Source organism: Apteryx mantelli, chromosome 8 (assembly GCF_036417845.1).
Source record: "Apteryx mantelli isolate bAptMan1 chromosome 8, bAptMan1.hap1, whole genome shotgun sequence".
NCBI lineage: Eukaryota > Metazoa > Chordata > Aves > Apterygiformes > Apterygidae > Apteryx > Apteryx mantelli.
The window spans coordinates 31,941,492-31,966,579 of NC_089985.1; the positions used below are offsets into that span (position 1 = coordinate 31,941,492).

At 42.0% G+C, this 25,088-nt stretch overlaps 1 protein-coding gene and 2 long non-coding RNA genes across 6 annotated transcripts; 1 reads left to right on the plus strand and 2 right to left on the minus strand.

Moving 5' to 3' along the window:
- Positions 1-81: 81 nt before the first annotated feature.
- AKR1A1 (aldo-keto reductase family 1 member A1) lies at positions 82-23,929 on the plus strand. Of its 2 annotated transcripts, XM_067301155.1 has the most exons (9): positions 105-161; positions 2,600-2,695; positions 9,680-9,799; positions 11,523-11,674; positions 14,463-14,658; positions 15,253-15,452; positions 16,441-16,513; positions 18,018-18,104; positions 21,846-23,929. In XM_067301155.1, the coding sequence occupies exons 2-9, from the start codon at positions 2,606-2,608 to the stop codon at positions 21,909-21,911; spliced, it is 984 nt and encodes a 327-aa protein (XP_067157256.1). In that variant the 5' UTR covers positions 105-161; positions 2,600-2,605; the 3' UTR covers positions 21,912-23,929. The 2 variants fall into 2 exon arrangements, with proteins under 2 accessions (XP_067157257.1, XP_067157256.1); XM_067301156.1 differs by lacking the exon at positions 2,600-2,695 and having other exon boundaries at positions 82-161.
- Positions 339-8,255, minus strand: LOC136992559 (uncharacterized). The gene is made up of 3 exons (XR_010884920.1): positions 7,841-8,255; positions 2,550-2,687; positions 339-860 (listed from the first exon to the last, which is right to left on the minus strand). It is a non-coding gene; the product is annotated as an uncharacterized lncRNA (long non-coding RNA).
- Positions 11,681-24,802, minus strand: LOC106485927 (uncharacterized). Of its 3 annotated transcripts, none has more exons than XR_010884921.1 (4): positions 24,690-24,802; positions 24,084-24,374; positions 12,464-12,522; positions 11,681-12,048 (listed from the first exon to the last, which is right to left on the minus strand). It is a non-coding gene; the product is annotated as an uncharacterized lncRNA (long non-coding RNA). The 3 variants fall into 3 exon arrangements; XR_010884922.1 differs by lacking the exon at positions 24,690-24,802 and adding an exon at positions 12,813-12,934 and having other exon boundaries at positions 24,084-24,485; XR_001292811.2 differs by lacking the exon at positions 24,690-24,802 and having other exon boundaries at positions 24,084-24,485.
- Between the last annotated feature and the right edge of the window lie 286 nt (positions 24,803-25,088).

Sequence of the window (25,088 nt, forward strand, 5' to 3'; positions counted from 1 at the left end):
AGTGGAAGCGACCCCGCCGCCGCCGCGGGCACAGGCTTCGCTGTCCCGGCGGCCGCCCGGCACCTGCGGCCGGAAACGGAAGCTCCGGCCAGCGGCGGCGGCGGAGCGAGCGCGCGGGGGCGGCGGGGCCGGCGGGCGGCGGCGGGGCGAGTGTGCGGCGGGTGAGTGCGGCGGGTGAGTGCGGCGGCGGCGGCGGCGGGCGCGAGGCGGCGGCGGCAGCGCCCCAGCACCGTCCCCGCGGCCGGGCTGCGCGGCGCCGATAAGGGGGAGGCGGCTGCGCGGCGCCGCCCTGCTGCGGGCACGGCCGGAGTGCGCGGGGGGATAGGGGGAGCCGGTACCCGGGCGAGGGCGGCGGAGCACCGGGGCTTCTGTGCTTTCTTTGATTTATTCCTTTCATTTATTTTTATTTTTATTTTTATTTTTTTAAGGTGGAAGGCTCGTTACTTTGCATTAAAAACGAGCTATATCTATGGGTCGATAAACTAATGTAGTTTACGCTTCTCCAGTTATTAATACTCACCCCCAGTCAGGCTGCCTACGTGGCCTTCGAATCACTCTGGGCTTTGCTCCTGCATGAGTGTGGGAACAGGAGAGGCGAGCGCTGCTAATGCAAACCCCCCTTTACTTGCCCAGAATTGGTTTGCCTTTATATTTATTTTTTGTTCTTAGGGTTACCAAAAAAAAAAAAGCTCCCCGCTTCTTAATGATCAAAGTAATGATGATGAGTGGACACAGTAGTTTCCTTATGTCTTCTTGTTAGGAGAAGAATCTGAGTGGAAAGTATTAATTTGTGGGTGTTCCTCTAGAGCTTCTAGTTCTGGAACATTTCCGTTCTTCCAGAGTTTCTAGTTCTGCTGTCTCTGCAGTGTTAAAGTACAACAGCGTTACATGAAGTGAGATGATTCTTTGCAAATGTGCTGATGCCAGTTACTGATTAAACACATGAACCTTGTCTTCTGGGCTGAAGCGTTGCATTTAGGATGGTTGTGTAAGGTGGTTGGGTGAAGTGTGGTAGTTGTTACGTTGTTTTACGGGCCAATGTGAATCAAAAAGTCTCTAGCTGTATTGCATGATGTAAGAAGATGCTTTTATTTAGGTGATTAAATCCAGGTAAAAATATGAGTGTCCACTTGTGCGTACCTGGCTGCAAAACTGCTACACTCATTCAGGGAACGTTGTTACCAGTGTCGCGTTCTGCTTGTCTGACTCCCTACCCCAAATAACCGATGTGCACCCACAGTCTAATTAACTGGTGACTGCCTTCAACACCAACCTCTGGACTTAATGCATCTCAGTGCAGATCCCAAACCATTAGTTAGTGTTTAACTACTCTGCTCTGTCTCTTTGTAAAACAAGTGTGCTGTTCCTTGTCTACACAGTGTAAATCTACAAAAATATGCCCCGAGAAGCTAAGTGTGAAATTGAAAATACAAACTTTCTGTGTTACCAAATCTGTCAGTAGGGACTACCTGTGTGAGGAAACCGATCACAGTGTTGTGGAGACGGCAGAGCTATTTTGGGGCAGTATGCTGGGTGAATGCTTTACTTTGAAAACATACATTCCTCCTACACAGATGGTCTGAAAACCAGCATTGCATGCTTGCACTCTTGTGAATGTTATCTGTTTGAAAAAACAAAACTGATTTGGACATTGCTGAGCTTGGGAAATAACTTCCTCAGCTTCTGTTGAAATCAGTTAGCTGGCTCTGGAGCACATCCTGAATGTGGTTTCTTTTTAACAACTTTGCCAGAAAGATATATTGTGAGGATTTTGGGACACACCACAAAACCTTCCTTTTTGATTAAAAAGCTTTTCAGCTGCAAGCAGATTGTTGTTTGCAGCAACTGCTAACAGAACAAAGGTTCCAGTAGGATCTTCTATTGAATTTCACATCGGAAATGCTTGGATATCACAGTATTAAACATGAGAGAGAAGCCCACGATCAAAGCGACTATTTGCTTTGCATCATTTTTTTCCTTCTCCCTTTAGCATCAAAAGAATGCTACTGCTCTGTGAATTTGTGCTAAATCAGTGTATGACCCTTTCTACAATGGCAATAATAGCTATTACATTCTGTCTGTACTTGAAATGTGTCTCATGCAAGAGTTGAGGTCTGCTGGTAGCTAGCTGATAGAAGAGGAAGACTTAGTGCATAAGTCCTACAGAATCACCATATGCTAAGCGCTGACAAATAAACATCTCTTGCCCCCTTCTGCACCATCAAAGCTTACAGCTGATTTCTTTAATTAAAAAAAATGTTTTCACCTGAGCTTCTGTATTAAGTGTATGTTATTGCACACTGCTTCCTGATATACTTCTCAACTCTGAGAAATCTTAAACCTGTGCACTGCAGAGGAGAAAAGAGAGTAAGAGCAAAGAGACAAAAAGGGCTTCTATTCTAGTCTCTTCAGGTAGCCACTGATCTCCTTTACACCAGTAAAAGCTGTGGAGAACCTACTTTACTTTATTCTAGTGTAACAATAAAAGCATTATCAAGACCTTTATGATTTTTCTTCTTAGCATAGATAAGTAAATTGTTGCAACTTACCAAATTGCTGCAAAAACTTTGGTTTTTTTTCCTTCCTTGTTCTTCTGTAGGCAAAAATGTCTGCAGCATGCAACTTCCTTGTGCTCCACACTGGTCAGAAGATGCCTCTCATAGGATTGGGAACTTGGAAAAGTGACCCTGGCCAAGTAAGCAGAGAATAAACTATAAATCAGTATTGTCTGCTCTCAACTTGTATTTATATTTTGCACATCCTTTTTGAAGATCCTAGATCTTGTTTATTTTTTATAAATACTTCGAAAATGTAAACAGACCGTGGGCCTGGATCCTTCACTTGAATGGATTTAGTTTTAGGTCTGCTGGAGTCAGTGGAGCTTATGTATAAATTTGCACAACTGATGTTTTAGGACACAAAACCAGAAGATCCCTTAAGACTTGTTAACCCAGGCCTCAGGCAGCAGTGCTCTGGGAGATAGATTCAGAGAGAGTCCTATCAGTGGGATGAGTTGCTCAGGCAGGGAAAAAAACTGTAGCTGTAATATGGTGCCTGACTTTTCCACTGGTAAGGCCTCAGGCTGCCGGTTTGACCAAGAATCCATCTGGTTTGAGCTGTGACTTAGTTGAAAGCATTATTTTGGGAGGCAAGAACCCTAATTGATCTTGTAGTAAGTCTTGTTCTAGTGGTCAGCCTATATTTAGCAGGAAAACTAAGAACTTGCTCAAGTCCTCTTGCTTTTAGAGAAGGAAGGCTAATACTGCTAGATGCACTCTGCTTCTAAATGCAGTGTGTTGGCAAACACCAGACTTGGGAAGAATTGTGTGTGCTACTACAGACTGTCTGCGTGAACATCTGCGTGTTGTGGACTGTGCAATACTTCTCTCCTTTGTCTTTCTTTTTGTTTTTGTCTCATTTAGTTAAATGGTAAATTCATGAGGACAGAGACTGCCTTTCACAGCGATTATGTGCAATGTCCAGCAGAGGAGTGTCCTCTGGCTTGGTAGAATTCTTAGTTGGTATTGTTGGGTTAACCTCTTTCAGACCAGGTGTCTACCATTGCACGTCCGTACTGTAGCGTTGTATATTTTGCTGCTACTCTTGCATTAGCTTCATGATGGTTTGATTCGAAACAATAGGACTACATCTGATAAAATTGTGCTCATGACTTTGAGAGGGAAAGTTAAAACACTTCTCAAAATGACCCACTGCACGGTTCTGTTATGCCAGTTGGAGGGAAAAGCAGGAAAACAAAACTATAGAAATTAAATCTGTTCAGAGCCATGTTATTGTTGGTCTTCCTCTCCAAACAACTGTCAGAACAGTAGATCTGTTGGGCTTAGAAGCTGTACTGATGTGGAAGTTGAGCTGGTGTGAGAACTCAGTCAACCTCTTAAATGAGGACAAGGATGAATGCTCAGCTCTGTCACTTAAAACAGCAACTGCCAGCTGAATTAGGTTTATTAACGTGCTGGAACTTAATGGATGAATTCGTGTAGACTCAAAGCTTTTTTTTTTTTTTTTTTTTTTTTTTTTTTTTTTTTTTTGGAATGTGTGTTCTACTAAAGCAAATGCCTGGGACTGAACAAACAAAATATTATTGTATTGTTTATTTTATACACTATCTGTTCTGGGAAAAGTGCGGTCTTATAAAATAACCTGGAAAGATTCTGCTTGTGCATAATTTAAGCCTATTCCAGCTGGATTTTGCCATAGTAGGCAGCATTTCTAACAGTTGAACCTGGAATGGAGTCCATTACTAGAGATCCCTTTAGGGTCCTATTGAAGTCATTGGGAGTTACTTTTCTAGAATGCCTACTATTTTCAAAGAAGTATTCCTAGATAATGTAAAAGACATGATCTTGAGAGTACAGTAAAAAGGGCCAGAGTTACAGAAGTTGCTGCTAGTCTTACGGATGCTTTATCGTTCTTCAAAATTGATTGCATCTGTCCTTCAGATTCAGAAGCGCAGCAGTAGTTTGGCAGAATGCCCAAATGGTTCACTCTTAAAAGGACACGATGTAGTTCAGGAGAATAATTATAATTATGAATTAAAGACCGTAGGAGTTCCACTAAGGGCCAAAGACCTAGAGATGCAGAAGAAGAATCGCTGCCTCTCAAATAGAGGCTATTTATCAAAAGTTCTTTTGCACAAGGGCTACATCAGAAGCATGAGTATAGGAAATGGATGGCTTTTAAATGGATGGCTTCTAAATGGATGGCTTCAGGTAAATATTTTGCGAGGTGCAGTTATCATTTTCCTTGCCAAGCTGTTTTTCAGTCTAGACCTTTCTCTGTTGATAATTTGTTACTACCATTCCTATTCCTGATCCTAAACAAGGCTTTGGGTTATAGCCAGATCTTAGTAGTCCAGTAAAAATGAGTCATTGCAGCCTTTGTTTCTTAAGACCGATAATGTAGGAGGTAAGATTAGGGGGAAAAAAATATTAGAATCTAAACCCACATTGGAAGACTAATTTAAAATAATACACTCTTTCTCCCCTGCATGATTAAATGCCAGAAGAGAAATTGTTTTACATGTTACCATAGGAACGTGATGGAGGGCTGTTGAGTGGAAGGCAATACAATACAAAAGCTTACGAATTGGCAGCAGGAGTGGGTTCAAAGAGAAGAGTAGCATCAAGAATATCAGTAGCGTGTTTTTTTGGTAATATTGGAGCTTGATTATCTGTAATCCTTGAATGCTTTATTCTCTCTTCTCTCAAGCAGGCCGTGCTTTCAACCTGGAGCATCAGTTCCCACCAGACAAGTGCAACGTGCTGTGTCAGGGGCTAGTTCTGTGGGGAAGAGACATGGGGTGGAGGGCAGTTGTTGAATTTCTGAGCTCAACTTCAGGAAGGCTGGAAAAGGAAGTGTGTACCTCATAAAACCAGTTGGACTGGGTGTTTCATGATAGGATTGCAGCTTTGTTCTTGAAAATTCTCTTAGAAAATATAGAGAATCTTGGTCACGTAAACAAGAATTCACTACCAGAATGCTATTAAGGGGAGAACTTGAATTAAACCTGAAAAGAATAGGAGGCAAAACTTAGTGTTTTAGGGTACATCAACTGTAAGTTATTACTTATACGGTGATCTGAGTTCCTTGCTTTGCAGCAAGCTGTTTAGAACAGTAGGTAGGAACTGTGATGTAGCAGTGCATATGTTCTGGTCATCCTGCATGTGAATATCATGGGGCCTGATGATCTGTTGTTTTTCCTATTTCCCATCAGCAGATATACTCAAACTGCTAGACTGTGACAGTCTCCTCTGGCTGTAAGGGAGATTGGCCAAGCTCCACTCTAGAGTTTTATTTCCTTATGAAGTATTATTGACTTGTTGATGAGTGATATCACGGCAAAGTTTTGGAGAGTCTCTTCATAATGGCTTGAGGCAATACAGAAGAGGCTCCCTGGACACCTGGACTCTCTGTTGCTTGGAAGTATAAATACAGCTTGTTAAGTTTTCACATTGCAATGGGCAAATTGAGGACCTGTAAATCTATTAATGGATATTGTAATGCATTGGGACTTAGAGATTCTCTTTCCAAATCTGCCACTGACTGTTGGCAATATCATGTTCCTCCACCTTTCAAAAACAAAAGGGGAGTGGGAAGGCAGACTCCCTTGTAAGCTGTATAAATGGGAGTCTAGTTCCTAAGACTTTGCTACAATGGAGGAAAATAAGGCTTCGGCTGCAATACTGCGCCCATTTTGGGGCCAACCACATCAAGAGAAGTATGCACTAGCTGGCAAAAGACAGCAGCAAGAATGATGCAAGGTCTGTGAAAGGTGACTTCTGATGAAAGATGGAAGCACCTACAGTCATGTGATCAAGAGAAGCCTGAAGGGAGGCATGCTGACAATTTTCAAATATAATAAGCCCTTGCAAAGGGGAAGCCAATGAATTTAATGTCTGAGGAATCAGATGAGATATTAGGGCCTTGCACCTTGGTTGGGCATCTAAAAAGTTTTGAACATAAAGATAGCTAAACATTGGCATAGACTGCCTATCATTTATAAAAATGGTTTTGACAGATGTTTGTGGGAGTGGTTTAGACTTAGCTGGCCCTGCTGAGGGGCGTAAGGGTAAGCTAGATGATTTCTCAAGATCCTTTCAGACCTACATTCTGTATTTATATGCTGATGGGTAAATTACTTAAGCTGTCTGACTCAACTTGCCCAGTGCAAAATGAATTTGGTAATTGTTCCTTCCATGGCAGTACTGACAGACTACGTTAAAAGCTATCTGGAAGGTCTGAAAGATCTTTTAGCTATTACTACTTCACAGCACCAGATACTCAGGGGCATTTGAATCTCCAACTGCTTCCCTTGAGTTTCCCCTGTCCTTGGAGTGCACGTACCTGCCTGAACTTAATTTCAAAAATACAAAGCTTTCTGTTAAAACAAAGTATTCTTCTTGCTCACAGCTCTTGCTGTTATTAGATTTTTTTTTTCACCTCCAAGAAATTCTTATTTGCACATCTATCCTTGTTTGTTTGCCTTTTGCATGGAACAGGAGCTCTCAGTTCAAAGTGAAATATTTTAGTAGGCTGAGAACAGTTTACATGAGTAAAAAATTTGCCAAAATCCACAAGCCAGATTAAATGACTAGTCCCAGTTTCTCAGTGCTAGGAATTTATTTTAACACACTGATATAGAAATATGGCCTCCTGTTTATCACCTTGCAGAGACATGTTTGGAGTGCCGTATTCTTGTTTTTCTGCAAGTGGTGCCTACTTAATTTTTATGGCAAATTCTGTGCCTGTTTGAATAAGAATTAAGTAAAAATATATTAGGCTAATAGAAATAGGAAAATGCTGCGGATGAAGAATACTCTGATTTTCTTTTCCTCCCTCCTCTCAAAAGGTCCCAAGAAAACAGAACTTAACATGTCTGAATTTTTGGTGAAAGTATATCTTGAACTTTTATTTTTGTTTATCAGAGCAGATGCTTCTGCTCCACAACTTTTATTGATCCACGTCATTACTCTTTACCTTCTCGGAGTGTGGATATTCAGCCTAAAATAGCTTTTAATGTGTCTCACTGTCACACTATGAAGGTTCGATGGTTACAACTGAGACAGTAACATAATAAAAAATATGTTTATTTCCTCACACAAACTCTCAGATTAGTAACACCCATTAAAATAATGCGATTATTAAATTGGAAAGGATAACCCAAAACCATTGGTTACTGCGCTATTAATTGGAAGCACTGCTTATCCCGACTTGAAAGCTAGCTTGTTCACTCTCTTAGTGAGAGGACGCTCAACCTCGAGGAGTTACCTTAACCCAGCGTCCCAGGGAAAGGGGAAGCGGGGGGGGGGGGGATACTCACGATCCAGCCAGAGATGACGTTCCCGTCCCCTGCTCAAACTCTCTGAGCTTCCAAGTTTCTTTTATACGGCTGGGGCTCTGGGCAAACACTGCTTTTGCTGACCTCTGCGAGTCGCACAATCACAGGACTGTGTGTTCTTCTGCTTGGAAAGACCCTGCTAGCGAGGCAAGACCACAACACCTCCCTGTGGCTTCCTCCCTCCCTGGGGGTTCCTGCAGTTTCGATTCCCGGCCTTATCAGGGGCAGACTTCTTCAGTCCCGTTAACGCTTTACTCGCTCGTCACTCACTCACTATGACCTTGAATTACTTTGACCTTGACTTCGTAATGACCTCAGGAGAAATGTCTTTGTCACGGTGAAGTCAGCACTGTACATACCATCCTGGTGAAGAAGGAAGAACTTGCTTCAGTGTAGTGATCAAAGTGCTTTGTCATTCTGGCTAAGGAGAACTGGTTATAGTCCACGTTTCCTCTCAGAATGCTAACGAATACAGTCAGAAAATGTCCTGTGTCTGCTCTTATTGCAGTTCTTGAAAAGAAAAATAAACTGATTTCACCAGTAGCAGAGAGACCTTTCTTACATTTGATTTCCCCCTTTTTTTGAGTAGCATCTGAAAGCTAGACTGTTAGTGTCTTTAATTGGAGTGAATTGTTTTGTTAGCTTTAAAATTGAACATGCAGGTGCTTTGATGCTTAAGTTGAAAAAAAATTATCTCTTTGACAGTCTCTCTAACCTGCATGGACACTTTTACCTCTTGACTAGACTAATCTGTAAATAGATCAGGCCCCTGTTGTATCAAGCCTCACACCCAGAGTAGTGTACAATCTCCCCCAGACTCGAGGGACAAGCTGGTAAAGAGCAGTATATAGAGATCAGCACAGATAAGATGTAGTCTTACTGTAGCACTGAAGAGATGGGCAGATCTTAAAGAGAACACTTGCTCACTGTCCACTGGAAACTAAACAAAATATGTTTTTACCTCTTTGGTCCATAGACTCACCACGTATCTGAGGCCCGTGTGTAAATGTATGTCCTGTTGAATGCTTGTGCTTCCTCAGAGTTTTTAAAAGCAGAAAGTGCTTTGAAGTACAGTGCCTTCCTTCCTGACCATTCTGGCCTGTGGGCAACAGTACAGAGCAAGGGGTGTACCGTCAGCAACGCCGCCTTTGCCAGACCCAGGGGAAGCAAAATGCGGAATTGTGAGCATCGTCAGGAGATCTCGTGTTGCCTGCAGGCCATGGGTTAACACCCAGCAGTATCGTGGCTTTCACTGTTATGCAGTCAGTGAGAATGAGACGTGAGGAAAAACGTGCCATAAAGTAACCTTATATCTTAGAAATAAGGTGTGAGCAGTTGAACCAGATCTGAAGTCTGGTAACTCTGGAATTAGAAACCTGACTGTTCCTGTGCTGGGGGAAAGGCTGTGCCTTCCAGGCTTGGCTGACATTGACTGATGGCCAGTTAGTTCGTCTCCCTAAAGCACGATTTATTTGAAAAATGCTTCTTAGAACTCATTTGATACTTGAGGAGAATGTGACAACTATATTTAAGAATGAATCCCTTTTCTATCTAATGAGTTCTTACATGCATGACCTGTTTTCTTGTTTCTCTTTAAGTATCTGCTAGCGCTTAGCTCTTCACTCATAAAGGCTGTGCTACAGAGGACCGATCCTACTCAGTTTGTGCGTCTGTGCAACAGCATGATCTTATATAGGTCTATACTTATGATTTAGGGTGTTTTTTCTTTCCTCTCACTCCCATTAAGTACTTAACAGCTTTTTTTTCAGTCATGTGTTCTCTTTTCACTGACTGTGTTGAGTAATCTGTTTCTGTTTACAGGTGAAAGAAGCAGTGAAATATGCCCTAAGCGCAGGTTATCGCCACATTGACTGTGCGGCAGTTTACAGCAATGAAGCAGAGATAGGTGAGGCTTTCCAGGAATGCATCGGGCCCAACAAGGTAAAAAAACACAAAAAGCCACCGTGCTGACTATACATTTTATCAAAATTGACAGCTATAACCTGAAAACAGACTATAAAGTTAGCATTTTGAGGCTTTCTCCTAGTCTATCCCAGCTGTTTGGTATTACTTATCGGGAAGAGGCATGAAAGAAAGCTTTCTCTTTTCTAGAACTGTACTGGCTGTGAGGAGGAGGAAAGATTGTCCAGAATATTTGCATGGAAGCTACAAAGGAAAAAAATGCCTTTTTTGATTCCCTTCTCTCCCCCCTCCCCCCAAAGGAGTATCCCAATTTGGATACTCAAAAATAGGAGGCTCCCAGAATCACTAGTTATAATGGAAAATCTTTGCCATGATTTATATGAAAAATTACTCTAATTTGCCAGTCTGGAACAGTACGCAATGCTGGCTAGCCACAGCAAATTCAGTGACTGGGATTTTGTTGGTTATAGACCAAATACAAGCGAGTAAGTAGGTACCTTTTTTTTTTTATTTTTGGTAACAGCGGTTGCATTTGATGCTTTTGACAGCGTGACTGTAGGACCTACGCTGAGAGTCCATGGCCTAGAAGTAATGTGAGAGGCATTGCCGTGGATGACCTCAGGTGGAATCTCAAATTTGGCCTCTTGCTTTTGTTGGGCAAAGAAGTCAGGAAGCTTACCTGTATATATAGTTTCTGGGAAAGCAAGCTTTCATGTTTTGCTTTCCTCTTGTCTTTCCTGTGCTTTAGGGCAATCTCTTTGTTATGGGATTAGCTCCAGAGAGGCTGTTTTCAGCTCGCCCCAGGGATTCCTTCCCATTGTCTAGATGGTGGTAACTAAAGTAGGGAAGCATAGGATTTTTTTTTTTTCCGGTTCGTATTAGCTAGTAACTTAAAGCTAGAATTTTTAGAATGTCTTTTTCTCTGAACACAACAGCCAGTATATTAAACACAGAAATAACTCGATGGAAGGAGAGAAGCTAAGGAATTAATCATTCCAGCTTCTACAGCGTATAAGACTTGAGTGAAATTTGCTCCTGTTGAAGATGGCAAGAAATGCCCTCTGGTGTTCTGTGCTTCAGTATGCCAAATATGATCTCCCCTTTGCATTTTCTACTTCATAAATAGCCAAGATTGTTTCTTTCAGTTCTGGGCCTTACCCTTCCCATATAGGGTATAGGGCACTCAGTTCTTGGTGCATTCTTCCTAAAACTTAAAAAAAAAAAAAAAAATCCAGTGCAGAGGATTGGGGAAGCGTCTTTTGTTTATTTTCCCATGTTTTTTCCATAAGAAGCATTCTTGGTTTATAACATGTAATGAGAATAGTAAGTTAGTTGGTTGTACCTAGGACATGTGAATTGTGAAACTAAATTACAAAATTTGCATAAGAATAAACTGAATAGTCTTTTTCTTTTGGCCAGATCCAGCTTAGTGGTGACGTTAACCCTTAAATTGGAGAGTTTGGAGAAGTATGCCTGGGTTTGTTTTTTTTTGTTTGCTTGTTTGTTTTGCGTAACTTCTAATAATTTGCTAAAAGTATTTGTTATGCTTTCGGACTTGTCAATGCAAACGTATATTTCTCTTTCCTGTTTTCCATCCAGTATATTTTTTCAAAGTTTAATTTGTGGGTTATAATTTTTTTTTAATTAAATTGTTTTCTTTGTTTTAAAGCTAACTGAGGGAATTGCTGCAGTTCTTTTTGAACTCATTCCAGTAAATTGCACTCTCTTCCCTTTCTTAAAGGGTATTAAAAGAGAGGACCTATTTGTAACATCAAAGCTCTGGAATACCAAGCACCACCCGGAAGATGTGGAGCCAGCGCTAAGGAAAACACTTGGAGATTTGAAGCTGGCTTACCTGGACCTGTACCTCATGCACTGGCCTCATGCCTTTGAGTAAGTTCTCCCTGGAAAGAGCACAGAATGCAAACAAACCAAAACACAACAGTTTTACATAAATGGCTGATTTTATGTCCTGAAGAGCTTCTTTCTGAGCTGTGTATTTCTTCCTGCAGATACTGCCTGCAAGATGTTTTTTAAGTGTGGCTAATAGCATAATCCTATGGACTGTTGTATAGGATCCTTCTCTTTTCTTCCCCATAATCTGTGCATATATTCATTTTGGATGAATTCACATTCACAGAAACAACTGTTCCCATCTCATTTCCGTTCTTTGGATTTGAATTGGATGGTAATTTGGTTAGCGTTAGATTTGTTGCAGGTCTGGAAACACAGTGGAGAAGACAGATTTCTGTTACTGTACAGAGAGACTGTAAATAGAAAAGGGATAATTATTCTCATTATTTAGCAATTTTGAGCCCACAAAAATGGGTATTAAGTCTTTGTTTAAAATCCTTAAGCTGTTACTAAAAATTGTATTTAACAGTGAGAAAACTAGACACTGGAATTATGGTCACTAAATGTCTGTCAGCTTGGCACAGGTGCCAAAGTTAGGTCATCAAAAGTAGTCGAACTGTGAATAAGTACTTAAATTTTATAAGACAGGTGTCTTTTCTGAATATTGTTATAATTTCAGTGAAGCTTGCCATTTTATATCAGCTGAGAAGCTGGCTCACTGTGAGGAGAATCTTTCTCAAATTAAAATACATTAGAAGTTTAGAACAATCTAGGGTTTCCCCTTGGCACTGGGAGTGTGTGGCTGCTATTCTTGGTTCTACCATTTACCTGCGTGGTAGTCTTGAGGAATTCCCATCACTGCTTTGTGCCTTTGGGTTTTTTTTAATCTGAAAAACAAGAATTAAGCGCTTCATAAAGAAGACAACACTTCTTCCTAATAGATACTAACTGTATCAGAGTGGCCAAGCACATGCAGTATCACACTGGTACTTGTATGAGGAGGAATTGAAATGACCTCTTCTGATACTTTAATTGCAGTAATTCTAAGATTTGAGGAAATAGCAGGAGAACTTTCTCCTCTCATCGTAAATGGTAAATGCATTTATCCTACAACACTGACAGAAGCGGAGTTCATTATTTTCTTGTAACTGTGGAAGCAGTAATATTTTGTTAATACCTTTTTTATTACATATTCATTATCTTTTTAAAAAAATTAAACTTCTGCCTCACAGGCTGTTTGCAAGGAGACTTCACTCAGTTGGGCAGACCCTGTCAGATTCAAAGGAGCTTCAGTCTGTCCTAGAAATTAAAAAAAAAAAAAAAAAAGAATTTTTTTTCACTTCCAGCCATCATGTGAACTGAATTTTGCAATGGGTATCACACCAGTGATAGGAGGAAAGACTCTTAAATTCTAAATATATTCCTCAGCATAACAGAATGAGGAAATGTTTTAAACTAGAGCTGGTTTGAAGGAAGAATGTCTGTTTAAAAATTACTCTGTTTTGAAATAGGTTTGTTTTCAGTCAATTCAAAAACCATCAAAGCATTGTTTGTTCGGGTGGTAATATCATGTAATATAAATAATGATGTGTATTTAGTTACGCTAAAAAAAAATTACTTAAACTGCTCACGGAAATGAAAAAAAGTTGATGAGACTGGTATTTTCATAAAGCAGTTTCATGTTTTCTCATTCAAAAGTCTTCACTCTGTTTTCCATTAGCTCTACTTCAGTCTGCTTCAATGCCTGGTTAGCTATAAAGCCTGCTGCACTGAGGAACTGAGCAAAAGAATGCTACTTCAACAGGAATTTAAAACAGACTTTCATATTAAAATCATGGTGCCTCTAGGTCTAGAAAAGTAACCTCTCCCTTAATATACTGCTGTTGACATATGAGGTTGCTTTTCTGTGCTGGGAGCTCCTAAGTTTTTCTAAGGTATGTTTTGCTCTAGCTCTATCGGCTACAGGAACAGGAACCGCGTCCCCTTGCTCCTAGCTGCTGCCATCTCTCACGCCGTTCACTGTTTAGCTAGAGCGACGTAGGGCAGCCTCCGAGATCTGACCTAGCAGTGTCCCGCAGGGGTTACGAAACAGCACTCTCCCAGCAGAATTGCTGGCACCCCTCCAAGCACAGATTGCTCAGAGACCGTCATAGCCCTGTTACGGTGTGGTGGTGTCACGTGGCATAACCAAGTGCTTTGTTATTTTTATGGGCTGGTGTGACTAACTGGAAACACACCTAACCTACGGGCAACGTGTACAAGTTAAGACTTCTGTGAGGATCTGTACTTGCATCCAGTGCTACCACTGCTACAGAGTCCAGAGGGAATGGGAAAACTAGACTACATAGATAGTCTCTCCTAGATAGTCCTTAAACCAAGATCCCTTTGGTAGCAGCTTCAAATAGACAATGAAGAATATCAGTCCTCCCGCAAAAGCTGCCGCTGAGTTGCTCCTCTCTAAATCAGCTGTTTCGCTAGGATCAAAGTGTGTGATGAGCTGTTGCTTGTATACAGTGACTTACTGGTGGTGTGGAGTCACTGCCCTATAGGTAAGTAGTTCCGAGTACTTTATAACAAGTTTAAATAGGAAAAACAGTGTCTAAACCAATTTCCTGTAGGTTAAGTCAGCACACTGGAATTCAAAGGAAAAGTTTGCTCATCTTGTATGCTACCTTGCAAACTCTGTAGACTTTAAAGAATATTTTAAAGAAAGGGTTTTTTGTTCGTTCTTTGTGGATTTTTATTTATTTATTTATTTTTAGTGAACAACCAATAAAATAGAAATCATCATGCGGTATGTACTTATACTTTTTCTTTGATGCTGTAGACGAGGGGACAATCTCTTCCCAAAGAATCCTGATGGCATAATGCGATATGATTACACTGATTACAAGGATACCTGGAAGGCTATGGAGAAGCTGGTAGAAAAAGGTCTTGTAAAAGCCATTGGGCTGTCAAACTTCAACAGCCGTCAGATTGATGATGTACTCAGTGTGGCCACTGTCAAACCAGCTGTGCTCCAGGTGAGATGAATAAAGGAGAGGAGGAATACCTTTCTGATGTTTGTCCGCAGGAGTGAAGAATTGCAAAGTACTGCTACACATTCAGCACCAAGTGTGCAGCTTCTGATTTACAGGGAGGAGTACAGCCACCTCTGCAATGGAGTAGGCATGCAGTGGGCTCCTTTCCAGTCGGAAAAAATTCCTTGGGGAGATGGTCTATATCCATGTCCTGTGGCCAATTATGCCTGCTTAGTTGAATAGACGAGTTTGTTGCCTTCCATGTGAGAAATGATTAGGGATTATTTAGTGTGCAAGAGAAAAAGACTGAGAGGGACTAACTTAACTCCTTCCCCTAGAGAGCTTCCTTGCTTGTTGCATGATCTATCAGATACCCAGCACTCTAAAAACTTATTAGAGCTATCCTCCTTTTGCTGTAGTCTTAGCCTCCAAGAGAGTTTTTCATTCTCCATGTGGTACATTAGAGGCTCATAAGGTTTTCTAGAAACTGGAATGAACTCCTGTGATGGTTGATGGTCATGCCTTTGACCTCCTGTTTGTTTAGAGCTTTGTGCTGATATCTTCTCGCAAGGCACTCATTATGGGTTGCTTTAACAGGTGGAATGTCATCCCTATCTAGCTCAGAATGAGCTGATAGCTCACTGCCAAAAGCGAGGACTGGTTGTCACTGCCTACAGTCCACTTGGCTCTCCAGATCGAGCGTGGAAACATCCAGATGAGCCTGTGCTTCTAGAAGAACCTGGGATCAAAAAACTGGCAGAAAAATACAGCAAGTCACCTGCCCAGATCATCCTCAGGTACACAACAGTTGAGAGAGGGTGGAATTGGACCTAGCCTTAATAAAGCAAACAACACAGGATAGAAGGGAGCTGCTTGTGGTGTGTGCTTTTTTCCCATTAGTGGCGAGTTAGAATCTCAGCACCAAAAGCAAACCCTGTTCAGTGCTTATTCTACAGAGTTGGAGTGGATCCTGCCTTAGGGCAGGGAGACGGACTAGATTAAAGGGATCCATTCCTGGGACAGTTCACTACCTTTTCTGCTGTGGAACTGCCGTGGGACAGGAGGGAGAAGTGCTGTTAAGGCAGCAGTGCACCACGTTTGGGTACCTCCTGCTGTATTTGCACATGGCCAGTTGCTTGAACTTTTGAGCTCTTGCTGCTGCCTTCACGTGGACTCTCAGGAAGAGTGAGGAAGGTTCCTACACTGAAGAACTGCTCGCTGTTTTGTTTTTATATAGCAGAAGCCAACTACTGGATACTGGGAAACAAGATGGTTCAGTGATATCCAGAAAGTGATCAGCATCTTGTAAAGTAGAATTGGATCTCTTTCCTCATTTTTTGTCTAGCTTGGTATCTGTCAGTATCACTAGCACAACCCTGGGCAGCAGCAAGATACCCTGTCAGTGGAACATGTTTAAGACTTTGTGCTTAAGCCACTAGACAGGCACTTGAGGAATTTGGGTTTTCTTCTAGTCTCTCAGCAGTTGTCACGCTAGAACTTAATAAAATGCTTAAGTGCATTTTTCTGACTATTTCTTGGTCTTCTAGCTTAAAGCACCTGAGACTTACTTGCTTATTCGAATAGAACACATTCTTCTCCTTAATTAGTCCACTGACCACTGTTTTCCTTGAGCTTGGTGATACTAGGTTCTAATATAGTGCTCATTGCTATGTCAGCCCTCTTCTGGATATTTTTACTGTACATAAAAACATAAATCTGTTCTACTGAAACAGATGTCTGGGTTCTTGGGCTGCATGCACAGAAGGTCTTTCTCCTCTTAAACAGGTGGCAAGTGCAGCGTAAAGTTGTTGCCATTCCCAAGAGTGTCACTCCTGCTCGCATTCTGCAGAATCTCCAGGTAAGCAACCTGATTCCCTTCACTATAAGGCAGCAATTTAGATGGAGGACAAGAGATTCAGCAATGCTCTTTTGTATGAGTAATATAGTGTCTTAACACTTGCATAACAAACTGAGGCACTTGGACCATGCTTGTTCCTAAGTGCATGCACTCAGAAGGGAAGGTAAAGATATTTGGTAAAAAAAAACCTTAAGTTCCAAGCAACTAAGCGTGTGTGTGTGAAAGTCTTCTTTTGTTGTCAAAAGTCTAAGTGAAAATTCTTTATCATTTACCAAAGACAATCTTTACTGATGCTTCTGAGTTTAAAATTTTATTAAACGTTATTAAAGACTTGTTCAGTGGTTCTTATTTACAGATAACAGTCCTGCAACTGAGGACTGGTGACTTTCTGCAGCAAACTGCCATTCTAATGATACTGAAGGTATAGGATTAGTGTGATTCACTTCTGCTCTAAAGACAATTCACTTTACTTCAGTAATTAATGAAAACTCTGACCGGCAGCAATTTGGAGGGAAGTCTCTGAATCACCTCTTGTGATCTTTATTAAGCCCTTAATCATACAGATTGGATGGTTACATATATGTTTTTAAGTTAGGATTTGTTTGTGCAACTGTTACTCCTGTTAAACCAAATTCTACCAAGTAGTATGCTGCTAAAAATTTTGAAAAATGCCAGTAAATCCAGTGCAGTTACTTATTCTAGGCTTAGATTTACATGGGAACAGAATATTGATTTCAATAGGCAGCCCTTACTTGGAGAAACAGTCCCACTGATTTCTGCCTTTGTGGAAGAGTGCTATGCAGTATCAGTGAAGGCTTAGAATCGGCCAGTGAATGCAGACCTCGGGCTTTAAGCCTTTGTTTTAGTGTTTGTTATAAAATGGATTAAACTACAACTGCATATTTATAAACAAAAGACGAAGCCCTGCTTGAAGTCAAGATTTTTAAAGATAGATACGTAACTTCCATTCATCAGAGTTGTATGGAAATTCCCTCTATTTGAAACAGGAGCATATCAAAGTTGCGGCTTCTGAAGATGTTTGAGATATTATAACAAGTAGCATCATGTTTAATTTACTTTTATTTGGGTTTTAACACTAGGATTTAGAAACTCTGATATAGCATTGAGGTTTCTTTTTGAAAGTCTAAAAGAGTTATTATGTAACTATGACTTAATAAATTATTCCAGTCTCTTTTGTGAGTCTGTGTGTTCACATCAGTTACAATAGCGTCGTTGCACTGTCATCTGAAATTAAATGCTGAAATAGTCACGATGTCTCAAGTCACTGCTATTGTTTTCATTCTGTCATGGTTTACTGAGAGCTGGAACTTTTCTGCCTTTAAGTCAACCCTACTACGTGCGGATCCATGGAGAAATTCATGGCATAAGGAGATGACTGTGACTTACAAAGTAAACAAAACCAAGAGGCAAAATTCAGCAGGAATTAAATATGAAAAACATATGATTATTGAATGAAGATTTTTTTTTTCCCCACCACCCATAGGTGTTTGATTTCAGTCTCACAGAAGAGGAGGTGAGCCACATCGGGAGCCTGAATAAAAATTACCGTTACATTGTGCCAATGATCACGGTAAATTTCTCCTGTGTTTCTAATAGTTTTGATTATGTTCACTTGGCCACAACTTGGAGTTTCTGCAGTTTTCTTTTTTCCTTTTGCTGTCTCCTGTCAGAACTACTTAAAAGTAAGAGTGCTACATCTTTTTAGGGTATCTAAGCTGGAAGAATTGTTCAAAAAATTTTTTTCCCAAAGCTGTCCTTTTTTATACCCATTTTCCTCCTCTATTTCTGCCATTGATGATTCTCTCGGGTCCTCATTGCTTACCTTTCCATGGGTCTTTAATCAGAATCCCCTCTTGCTTCAGATCTCTCCGAACTCCTGCTGATGTTTTTCTCTAATAGAAGCGCTCCAAGGCCCATGCCATTCCTCCAGAAGTACTCCTTGTTCCACCTGTCCCCATCTGCTTTGTTCCATAAGCCTCTAAGTTCAGTGAAGACTCTGGGTGCAATTAGTTTTCCACCTCCATCACAGAAGCTGCGCAAGAGGGAATTTGTCCCCTCCACTGGATGTACCCTTTTCACCATTCTTGTAACAATCTTCCTCCAAAATAAGGTGTTTGGCTTTGGCTGTGTTGTTTTTCTTTCCGAATACTTTAGCAGCAGCAGCATCCTTTAGCATCATCAGTTTCCTGTATCACCCGAAACCTTACTTCATATGCTATCAGACACCAGTTTTACTAGACAAACCCATGCCTTTTTACAGTGTTCAAATCCTTTTGTTTTTTCTTCTCTTATATTAAAGAACCAATCTCTTCCCTTTTCTCCTCATTGCAGAAAACTTCAATTCCTTCTTGTTTCCTGTCTTTATAGTTGTGTTCATCATTTCTTATACATGTATTGTCCTGCTTCTGCCCATACCAAAGATAGCTATTGCCACTCCCTGCTGGGTCACTGGCTAAAAAATGGCAACTGTACTATAATAAATCTCAAGTGATTTGTCCCTTCTCTATGATACAGTACACTGCATAGATACAGTAGGTCTCTGTGCATGGAGGCTGTCAGTCATGCCCTTGGCTCTCAAGCAGTATGTCTGCCTTCCTGTAAATTCTCCTTAGACACTCGGTGGTTACTGGCTCTAGGAGTTCTTTGGGGAAGGCATTTCTCCAGAATTATCAGTGAGTTTTTTGAGTGCTTGAGAGCATAGCAATGAGTGGCCTACCAATTTGAAAAGAGAAGTTATGAGTGTTGAACGATTGTCTTGAATCGAGGGTAGATATTTGTTACAGCTTTCACTGTTTGTCATGCTGTGGCTTACAAGACCTTCAGGGCCATGATTTTAACTGTAGGGTTGCTTCAATATGTGTATGTATAGATACCCCTCTTCCCCCCATCCCTGCAACCAAACTTCTTCGTGCTTATGGATTGGGAGTCTGTACGCCACGCTGCCGGCTTAGCTGCGCACGTGTGTAAGTGCGATGGTGACAAGCACACCTGTTGTTGACAGTATGGTTCTTTCAAGTGTTTTGCTAGTCATGCTGCCAACAAAGTTGTTTTGTAAATGAAGCTGCAAAATACATTTAAAATGTAAGCTGGGCTTGGACTAGCCAGGGATAATTCATGTGCTTTTGTTTCCTGGGAGACGTTATCAGATCGCAATGATTCACAAAGAAGAGATGAAATACAGTTCAAAGTGCTGGTCCATCCAAATAGAAAAAGGGTGAATGTGATCCAGCTGGGCTTCAAAGATATTGCCATATTGTCAGATAACAAGACAGGAAAAAGCAAGATGAGGAGAATTAAAATGCGACTCTGTAGCTGTAAGATCTCTAGCGGAACCTTTTGTCTCCTGCCCACCCCTCTGGGCTTATCAGAAAGAATTTGCATCATCTCTGAATTAAAATTAAAATTCCTGTCTAACCTTTTATGCCTGTCTCTATGAATCTAATTTATAGTGTCTGGATTTCAAAGTGGGCTACAGCAGTGACAGTAGAGCTCCTTTTTTCATAACTGACAAGACATAGTTTTTCCTTGCTTTACCACATTGATATATAACCGCAAGGTCTTACAGATGTGCCATTTTTCTCCATATTGTTTTTTTGTTTAAAGTCTGAGGTTACATTTACATGTAGGCGCTTAAATAATGTTGCTGGATATTTGAAAAGATCGTCATTGGGATAGAGATTGAAAACTGTTTAGCCATACCTGGTACCAGCCTAAAACCCAAACTTCTGGAAACGCATAACAGGCTGAGGAATGTATTTAAGTGAAACTCGAATGACCAGCAAGCAAGAGAGGAGGAGTGACAATGTTCTTGTGCACATAATGATCTGGTTTTGGTAGTTAGCTACCATTGATCTGCAGTGTGTTCATTGGTGGGTTTTTCCCCCTGCCTTCCCTCCGGTTCCTGTGATAGACTGAAAACGGACATGTGCAACATCGCTTCTGGCAGCTGCTGTTCTGGCATGCTGCTAACAAGAACGTTTACTTGAAGAGCTATTCTGTATAGTGAAATATAGGGGGAAGAAATGGGCAACAATGAGGAATATAAATTCTGGGAATATGAGGAAATTGTTGGCTTTCAGTAGAGTATGAGGAAACCTGAAGATACTGTGACCGTTTTGTCCACGGAGTTTTACTGATTGTCGTCAGTTGATAGTTTTATTTTAATCTGAGTATCAGTAAATATTAAACTTTAACGTCTTGGTTTTCTGCTCTGTAGTGCCCCCAAGTGACTAATTTCATACTACAGTAGTCCTCACTGTAAACAATTCATTACTAGGAATTCCAGTTGTTGCTTTCAAATGCAGAATTGATACTGAAAGCTAATTAGAGGGACTTGCTAGTGGATACTTGGTTTAAAAGGCCCTGTAATTTCCCCCTGCCCTACCCTCCCACACCTCCTTAACATTTTGAATAATCTCTAACGTTTATATATCATCAGTGATATCTCTAACATCATTTATATTCAATCATTAGTCGTTTAGTAGAAGTTTTAGCTGAATGATGCCAGCCTGTCACACCAGGGAGGTGTATCTCCTCGCTGATACCACACTTAAATTCCTTCAAATGTACAGATTAGGAGCAAGGTTTTACCCCAGCTCCCAGTCAGTGGGGGTGTTGCAATAGACTGAATGCATCTAGCATTGCAGCCTGTGCATCTGAATGGTTAGAGGTGGGGTGTAGGACCTGCCTGGGACTTCTGTATGACTAGGTCTGCTTTTGGGCCAGCCTGAGCCTCCGTTTCATTATTCGTGAACATTAGTTTCAGCACTCCTATTTCACAGCTGGAGAAACTGGTCTGCCTTGGAAATACTCTTAAACTCACAAATGAAAAGTGCTATGAGAGAGTTCAGTGATACTATTAGTGCTTCAGTGTATGACCTTGAGCAAGCTACTTAATTTGTTTCATCGCATCCATCTGTAAAACTAACATCCTGGCACCTCTCTGTCTTGGAAAGATAGGCAAAAGCTCTGATTTTTATAAAGTGTTCTGAAGTGTGCGTGTTACAACACTTATTCAATAACGCTACAAGGCAAAAGGTTTAACTATTCTTAATCCAATTCTTCAAGCCTCAGCAGCTGGAAGAAAGACTTTTGCTTGAGGCTACAGAAATCTTTTTTTTTTTTTTTCTTTTCTCTTTCAAGAAGTGCTAACAGGACTGGGAGTAGAGGGAACAGCTCTTGTTAAACTGAAAAAGATGCTTGCACGTGTTTGGGATATGAAGAATTTCAAATGCTGCATGGTTTAGATTTGTAACTAAGAGTAACAGTTTTTTAAATTTTTCTGACTTGAGCTCATCTGTTTGCTTCACAGGTGAATGGAAAGCTAGTAGCAAGAGATGCTGAACACCCCAATTACCCCTTCAAAGACCCCTATTAACTACTAGAAAATAAGGTGTTAGAATAACATGCTCCTCTGTATTCTCTTCCACAAGTAATTGTTGCCATAGTTTATCAAAAAGTCTGTCCAAATGAAACCTTCCTTTCTGAATAGGAGGCCTGAGACGGTTTAATTGTATACTGCTTTTAATTGACCTCTTTTCTGGAGATACTGTAGCTTCCATGTCAGAGTTTGTGGGATTTATTACAATGACTGCAAGCTTGCTCCTGGAAGCATCAAATGTTTTGGGGATTAGATAAAGATTGGGGGAGTCCCAGTCAAGCTCCAAACACTTCATAAGTGGGCTAGGGCATTAGTTTGGATTTACTGCCTGTAAAAAGGTTTTGAATCCTTTAGTTATTACTGTGGTGGGGGGGGGGAAGGAGGCGAGGGGAGAAGGCGGTAGCATGAAAGCATTTTCCAACTAAACAACTGCTCAGTCATTGACTTTGTTCCCTGTATAAAAACACTAATAAAGATATCAAAGTGAAAGTGCTATGTTGCACTATGTCTGTAAAGCATTAATTACAGCCCAAATAACCAGCTACATCCAGTGCATTTTGTTCCCTTTAGAGTACTTGTGGGACTTAAGATCTCCATTTTCTTTTTCTTTTAACTTTCACATTGATTTGAGGGAAATAAATGCATATCCTGGAGCCAGCCTTCAGGGCAATCCTTTCTGTTGCTTGTCCCATGGATCAGTTTTAGCTCTAGCAATGACTCTAATTGTCCCATCACAAGAGCATCAGTAACTTTGTTAGGAAGTCTTAGAGAAATCCATCCTGCCTTACCCCCATAATGTTGTCCAGTGTGTCTTTGCCAAAGATGTCCAGTTTGAGTTCTGGAAGATCACAGAATTAGTTCCTGAGTACACAATAAGAGCAAAGACCTGTCAGAAGGCCCCTTCTATTTTAATGTCTCCTTTTCAATTGCTGTCCAAGCTGGGACTTGGGAGAGCTGGTCCTGTCCCACATTCTACTGCTGATCTGGTGACACTGGACAAGTCATTTGCCTTTTCCGTGCCTCTGCTTTCCAACTTGCCATGTCTCTGTGTTACTCTGAGGCAGGGACTAATTTACTGAGTGCTGATATACCATTGAGCACTACTGGAGCTCTAGCATTAACAACATTTTGGGTTTTTTTAGTTTCTCATTAATGAATTGTCCAGCCATCTGAGTATAAAGGGACATAATGTGTTAATACCTAACAGTGCTCTGGTAGTAATACTATTTGTGGCCTTACCAATGTTGTTTAACTTTTTGTTTTGACTTTCTCTACCTGTAAAATAGGATTAATGCTTAATCGCCTTGATGAAGACGTTACATGGCACGGTTTCTAAAGTCTTATCAGAATTAAAACAAAGGGATTCTTTCAGATCCACTGATGGCATTTGCAGAGGGTCATAGGCAAGAGTTCTGGTTAACCGCTGGATAAAGAAAGCTTAACTGTTTTCCCCATAGTAACAATCCTCTTTATTCAAGTAGTTCAAAAACTTAAAATATATATATTATTTTAGTTTTGCTAACTTAATTTCATTGTAGTAGGCCTGTATTAAAACCCTATATTCATCTTGAGCATAATGCAAGCCAATGTCTCAAGTATTTTCTGCCGTGAGCTGCACAGCATGCAGCTGAACTAGTACAAATCTCTTTAATTTTTAAATAAAGATTACAAAAAGTGATAAAGAATTTATCTGTCCCTCAGCAAAGTGTTTTCTAATGCAGTCTACTGCTGAACTTACTTGAGTGCAGAAAACCATTACAATTCGGTTGGGATTCTTTACTAGACTGGATGTTTTTTCGAAGGGAAACAAAATCCATGTTGTTTCATTATTATTCTGATTAAATGTGGATGACTTTGAGTATGATTCTTGCTGCAAATCAATAAGGAAGCAATTTTACTTTTAAGCTGCTATGTAGACTGCTAACAGTAGTCATCCTGTCAAGAAAAATGGCTTTTGTCCCTTGTATTTCGACTTGTATGTTTGCATGCTTTAAATAAATACTGTATTCAGTGCATGACTTTGAGATTTTTTTTCCCCCCTCCTCTCATGTCAGGAACCCAATTAACTTTTTCTAGTTACTTCTTTAAGCAAGAGGATACAAGTAAGTAGGCAGAGAGAAGTCCCAAGAAAAGCTGGTAATTCCCTGCTTAATTCCTCAGCTCCCTTACCGCATAGAGGAACGTGGCGCAGCTGAAGCGATGAACTCTTACTTTGAAATCGCACAGGGGGAAATGAGCTTCCAGGTCTCCACCGCTGGGTTCGCTGCTGCTGTGCAAGTTTTCTGGAGGTCTCTGCTGTCACCGCCGCAGCAGCCATGTCTGTGTTGTCTGCTACCTTACGTGTGCTGCGGAAGCAGCAAAGCGGCCGCGTGAGCTTAGTGGGAGCCTATTAGCTGCTTGCCTTAAACGGATTTTGCAAGTATGTTGATGTTGCCGCCACGCCAAGGGTGTTGGTGCCTCCTGAAACGCGAGGGAGAGAAAGTGGGCAGACTCCCCGCCAGAGCGGGGCAGGAGGGGACACCCGGGCCTGCGCCCCCGGGGTGGGGGGTGGGGGCCCCCCCTGCCCCTGCCCCTGCCCCTGCCCTGCCCCCGGCCGAGGGGCAAAGGGGGGCAGCTCCCCCCTCAGTTAAGAGGTGCCTGGGACGAGCAGAGCAGGTCCCAGCCCGCCTGTGCCGCTCCCCTAGCCCAGCTCGCTCGGCCTTCCCGGCCTCCAGGCCGCCCTCACAAAGGTGCCCCCACAAGATGTCCACCTTCCCGGGGGGGGAGGGCGCACACCTCGGCTGTCCTGCCGGCCCCGGGCCCGCCAGCTGCCCTGCGAGCCGCTGCGTGTGCGGGGACAGGCCGAGGGCGGCGGCGGAGCGGGAGCCCGCACACCACCCCTCCACCCCCGCGTCGCCCCACACGGACTACATTTCCCAGCGTGCCGCGCGCTCGCGGCGGCCTCCCAGCGGAACTCCATCTCCCAGCGCGCCCTGCGCGCCCCCTTCCTCGACCGCTCCGGGACGCGCCGCCTCTGCCGCATCCCGCACTACATTTCCCACCTGGCCGCGCGGCCCCGCCGCGGCCGCTTCCTGCTGGGACTACGCTTCCCGGCGTGCCCTGCGCGGCGGCGCCCGGAGCGGCTCGCGGTGGGCGGGCGCGAGGCACCCTGGGAGCCGTAGTCCCCTGGCGGCG